The sequence below is a fragment of the Mastigoproctus giganteus genome, chromosome 5 (assembly GCF_048544385.1).
Source record: "Mastigoproctus giganteus isolate SK-2022 chromosome 5, ASM4854438v1, whole genome shotgun sequence".
NCBI classification, from domain to species: Eukaryota; Metazoa; Arthropoda; class Arachnida; order Uropygi; family Thelyphonidae; genus Mastigoproctus; species Mastigoproctus giganteus.
Genome location: NC_143579.1, coordinates 25,794,731 through 25,800,537, shown reverse-complemented (window position 1 = coordinate 25,800,537; position 5,807 = coordinate 25,794,731). Strand labels below are relative to the sequence as shown.

Genomic DNA, 5,807 nt, shown 5'->3' with positions numbered 1-5,807 from the left:
TTGGAGTCTTGGTATAAGTTTCAGAAATTGAGTGTAGTATAAATGATGGAAAGTATGACAGTTTCAGTCCGTTTCTAATATAAAAATATATTAATTATAGATTAAATAAAAGTGAACAAGTCTGAAGTTGTTTATGCTTTCTGTCATTTTTATTAAAAAGATCTTCTTTGTAAGCGGGATGATTTGTTAGCCTGAAGGGTTTGTATTATTTAAGTTGAAACTATTGGTTTAAATCAAGAAAAAGGAAAAACATTGCTTTTGTATGAAATTAAATTGGTGATATGCAAACACACATAGATAAAACCAAATATATGCTTGTGTATGTGCTAATCCAAGTTGTCTGAATTGTGTGCTTTTATAAATATAGTGTCAAGTGTAGTTTTATTTTCTTTATTGCAAGGTTTTTTTTTTCTCTTCTTTTAACCCAACAATGAAACGAAGATCAAAAAACCGTGCCAGTGGTGCTGATTGTGACCAGTTTGCACATGGAGCAATTTTTAGGATAAAACTTACAGATTTTTTAACCTATAAGTCAATGGAATTTTGGCCCGGTCCTCATTTGAATCTTATTGTGGGTCCTAATGGATCTGGAAAATCGGCACTTGTTTGTGGCATCTGTCTTGGACTGGGTGGGCAGGCTACTGTAGTTGACAGAGGTTCCCATATATCGGAATACATAAGACATGGTGCTAATAAAGGATCAGTTGAAATAGAACTTTGTGATAGAAAGGAGAAATCATGTGTTATACACAGAGAACTATTCAGAAACAACAATTCAATTTGGAAAATCAATGATAAAGTTGTTTCAAAGAAAGCAGTTCAGAAAAAAGTAACGGAATATAATATACAAGTAAACAATTTATGCCAATTTTTACCTCAAGAACGTGTTGCAGAATTCTCAAAGATGACTCAGCAAGAGCTGCTAGAAAATACTGAGAAAGCCATATGTAAACCAGAAATTTTCAATGATCACGTGACACTTAAAGAGTTGAGAGCTGAGATACGTAATTTGGAAGCGTCATTAAAAACAGACGATCAGAAATTGGAAACAGAATCACAGAAAGAATCTCGTCTTCAGTCAGAGGCTGCTAACTTTGAAGAGCGAGAAAAACTCCAAGAGGAAATTAAGTTGCTGAAAATGAAACGATCATGGATTGAATATCGGGATGAATTGGACAATTGTATGAAATTAAAAGCAGAAGAAAATGGCTTATCGAAAGAAGTTCGTGATCGAGAAAGGCCCTGTGATGCATTAGAAGCAAAAATAAAAAATATTAATAGCAACCAGAAGAAACTGCAGAATGAAATTACTGCATTTGCCAATACAATAAAGGAAGCAAATAATGGAACAACTAGAGTATTGCAACACTTGACTAGCTCCCGCAAAGAGATTTTGGAAACTGAAGAGGATTTTCAAAATAAAATTAGAGGTGAGGCTCACCGAGCAAAACAGTTGTCTGATGTGAATCAAGAACTGTTTAAATTTGAGCAGCAGTTGATGGAAGTGCAACAAAGTAGTGCTGATTATCAATCTGCCATAGAAGATATTGGAAGAAAGATAGATGAAATGAACCAGTTGCTCTATAAAGTGGAAGATGAAAATGAAGAAATAAGACGTATTATGGAATCTGAGGAAGAAGAATGCAAAACAACAAAAAAAAAAATTGAAAACCTTGAAGATATTGGTTTTCGTCGATTGTTTACGTTACAAAGAAAGCATAAACCATCCTATGATGCTGTTATATGGTTACGAAAGAATAAAGATAAATTTAAGAAAACAATCCATGAGCCAATAATGACACTTGTACATGCCATTGATCCCAAATTTGCTAAGTATGTTGAAAAATTAATTCCATTTAACGATATGATATCATTTGTGGCAGAAGATGAAGAAGATCTGAAATTATTTATGAGAGTAATTAGAGATGAGAAAAATCTGCCAGTCCATATTGTTATGGCTCCTTCAGATCATTTAAATAATTTCATCCCACGCATACCAATTAGGGAAATTGTACACTGGGGATTTTATAATTATGGGAATGATATTTTCACTGCACCAGATCCTGTGATGTGCTATCTATGTAAGATCTATAATATTCATAATGTACCTATTGGAAATACATATACTAGAGAGAATATAGAAGAGATAATTAATTCAGGAAAATTTCCAAGATTCTTTGCTGACAATTATATGTATTCTTCCAGAGTTTCAAGATATGGTAATCACAGTGTATCAACAATGACTTCAAAAATTAATGAATCAAAGTTCCTTGCTAACTATGGTTCACCAACTGACCAGTTATCAATAGAAAGTTTAAAAGCAAAATTACAAAAACTGCAAGTAGACTTAAAACAAAACAAGATAATTTATGAAAAGAATCTAGAAAAGGGAAAGAATATAAATAGTGAACAAGATAATATGAAGATACAGAGGAAAGAACTACTACGTAAACGTGATGAAATGACCACTTTGCCTGGCATATGTGAACAGAAAAGAATTAAAATTGCTATGCTACAAAACCAGAAACTAGATGTTAATGCTGAGAGAGTTAAAAAAAGTAAAACTATTCAAAAGATAAACAGAAGTAGATGTGAAAACCTATCTATGTTTACTCAGTATATTAAAGATTCTGTTGAGCATCATATAAAGAAATCCGTAAAAGCCTTCCGTTATTGTGAATTAGATGAACAAAAATTAAAATATGAACAGGAGTTAGAATCAGAACGCAGTAAAATTCAATCTTTAGATGATAAACTTCAAGAACTTTCTTCATTGATTGAAAAAAGTAAAGCTAAAGCCAAGAAACTACTTCAGATAGCCAAAGGAATATGTGGACTGACAAGTAATAATATTCCAGACAGCTTGGGCCAGCAATTCCTGCAACTTCCTCAAACTTTAAAGGATATTGACAATCAAATTCATGAGCAACAAGCAAAAATTGAATGCCTTCCTCAGTCAGATAGAGCAATTGTCAGTGAATACAAAGCAGCCTGTGCAAATGTACACACCTTAATCCAACAGAAAAAAGATAAGAAGGATAATATTGATAATTTGCAGCTGCAAGTAGAGATGTTGAAGAAAAGATGGCTGCCTCCACTTGAAAATTTAATTGCAAGAGTAAATAGTAATTTTACTAAGTTCTTTGCCAGTATGGGATGTGCTGGAGAAGTGGTTCTCAACAGAAGTGATAATCCAGAGGACTTTGATAAGTATGGTATCAGCCTCAAAGTAAAGTTCCGAGATACTGAGAAGTTAGCAGAACTAAACCAAGCTTACCACAGTGGAGGAGAATGCAGTGTAACAACCATTCTGTATGTTATTGCTCTGCAGGAACTAACAATAGTTCCATTTCGCTGTGTGGATGAGATAAATCAGGGAATGGATGCAAGAAACGAAAGGAAAGTATTTGAACTGTTAGTGTCAACATCATGCTTTGAAAATAGTTCACAATATTTTTTGTTAACACCAAAACTTCTTCAAGGTCTGACATATTCGGAAACAATGAAAATTCATGTGGTTCACAATGGACCTGATATATTACCTCATGAAAGTTGGAATATTGAGGCCTTCAAACATCGACGATCCAATATATAAAGCAAGTATTCAACAGAATGGTTGGGGGACTGATTTATCTGTAACTTTCTGCTACATACTAATTTTACTTAATATTTTTCACTATTTGATTATGCAGAGTTTTGCACTTCACTTTGAAAGTTTTGTTTTGTCATGATGAAAATTCTACATACTTTGTTGCATTTTTATAATAAATGTTTATATATATTTGTATACCAATTTCTAAAAGTAATCAGAAATTTGATGTTTTGTTAAAAAAAAAAATAAAAACATATAATATTCAGATTGAATGTTAATCCTTATTTAAAAAATTCATACATTTAAAAAAAAACTTTTTTCCAAGTGTTAAAAGCAGTTTTAAAAATAGCAACAATGTCTTGGCAAATAATTCTAACCAAATGTAAATATGTTAAGTTTTTTTATTTTAAGTTTTTTGTATAGCTAATAACTTTTAATTTGTTTATTAAAATAAATTATAACATTGTTTCATTATTATTTTATATTATAATATATATATATATATATTTTTTTTTTTTGATGAAAACCCCAAACATGAGAAGTATTAGAACTTGTAGTATTTAGTACAGTGCATGGGCTGAAGGTTGGGAATATGAAAGAAGATACTTGTTGACATTATACTTTAACTTCTGTAGATTGTGGTTTTCAGAAAATAAATATGAAGGAAGGTTCATTCAGAAAATGGAATTTAAATGAACAAATGAAGAAGAAAAGTTGGTTCTGTGAGTTTGAAGTTGGACAGTTAAAGGATGCCGACTGGTTGCGGAACGTGTTGGGACTGCTTTGCAAGGGGGGGGGATTATTGAAGCCAATTCAGAAGAACCCATGCCCATGGAAGTATTTATAGAAAATACATGCAGCAGAAACAGAACGTCTATGATACAGAGTGGAGAATCTCTGTTAGAGACGAGTCGTTAATTAACCCGACTGCCATTCTTTTGAATGGAATCTAGAAGCTTGAGAGAGGTTTTGGGAACAATATTCCATGGTAGGACAGATTTGCGATATGTACAGAGTGAACAACTATTTGGAAGAAAAGTAACACCAAGTGGAAAAGAGAAAACCCAGTTTTTTTAAATGCGGAGGAAACAATATTTGTAATGTGCTTATGCCAAGAGAGATTAGAAGTCAAGGTAATCCCCAGTAGAGATATATAATCGTGCCTAGAAATGAGAGTATCAGCAAAGATAAGTAGAAGAGCAGAAGAATCCTTTTTGCAAGATATAAGACGACAGTTTTAGAAGGATTGTAATCAACTAAGTTATCTTTGCCCCACTGGAGGTCAGCATTTAAGTAATTGGAATATATATGTTATATATATTCCAATATTATTTTATATATTATATTAAATCTACATAAAATCTAAAGAAGTGCATCCAGTTGACATGGGTGGACAGTGCAATGTTGAGTGAGTTTGGTGTGATGTAAACACTGGGAAGGGAAAATGAGAGTAAGTGTGTTATAGTCCTAATGACTCTGATGAGTACAACAAACAATTGTGCAGAGAAATAGTGGGCGAGTAAATCAGAATGTCTTGTAATGAGGAATTTTAACTTTCCAGATATTGATTGGAACTTGTGGATTGGTCACACACTAGCAAGACGTTTTTTGGATTTATTGGAGGATTGTGTTTTCTACAGTAACATGTTGGAGGGGCAACCAGAGGGAGTAATACTCTTGATCTGATTATCAGCAGTGATTATTCATGCATTAAGAATTTGCAGATAATGAAACCACTAGTTGACAGTGATCACAGTGTACTGATGTGGGATTTACTTAAAGGTGTGGTGCCTCCGTATCCAGGTGAGCAGGAGCAGCAGTGCATAGCACTCACTTCTTGATTAGACTGGGGTTCGAGCCCTTGCCCACCAAATACGGAGGATGTGGAAAGGTCAGGGAATGACCACCGCATATCCCTGGAGCAATATGGCTTTAGTTGCTAATGCTCCGAAAAACCAAATAACAAACAAACTTAAAGATGTAACTACCATCAAGGGTAAAGGGGAGGGTTTTTGTTTTCATAAAGGTGATACAGTGGCCTCAGACAGTTTTTAAATCGCTACAGTAGGATCAACTGAAGATGTTAAAAACAGCGAATTCTAGATGGGAGGTGTTCAAGGAATTAATCTTGGAAGTTACTAGGCTTTTCATACCAACTAATAAATGCTGTTCAAGATTTAGACCTAAATGGATGTCAGATGAACTAATGAGGCTC

General features: G+C 33.5%; 1 protein-coding gene across 1 annotated transcript; it reads left to right on the top strand.

Moving 5' to 3' along the window:
• Positions 1-401: 401 nt before the first annotated feature.
• Positions 402-3,671, top strand: SMC5 (structural maintenance of chromosomes 5). Its single transcript, XM_090373934.1, has one exon. The coding sequence runs from the start codon at positions 431-433 to the stop codon at positions 3,593-3,595; it is 3,165 nt and encodes a 1,054-aa protein (XP_090230060.1). The 5' UTR covers positions 402-430; the 3' UTR covers positions 3,596-3,671.
• The last annotated feature ends 2,136 nt before the right edge of the window (positions 3,672-5,807 follow it).

Coding starts and splice junctions, on each gene's coding strand:
- SMC5 (XM_090373934.1), top strand. CDS start 431: ATGAAACGAAGATCAAAAAACCGTGCCAGTGGTGCTGATTGTGACCAG.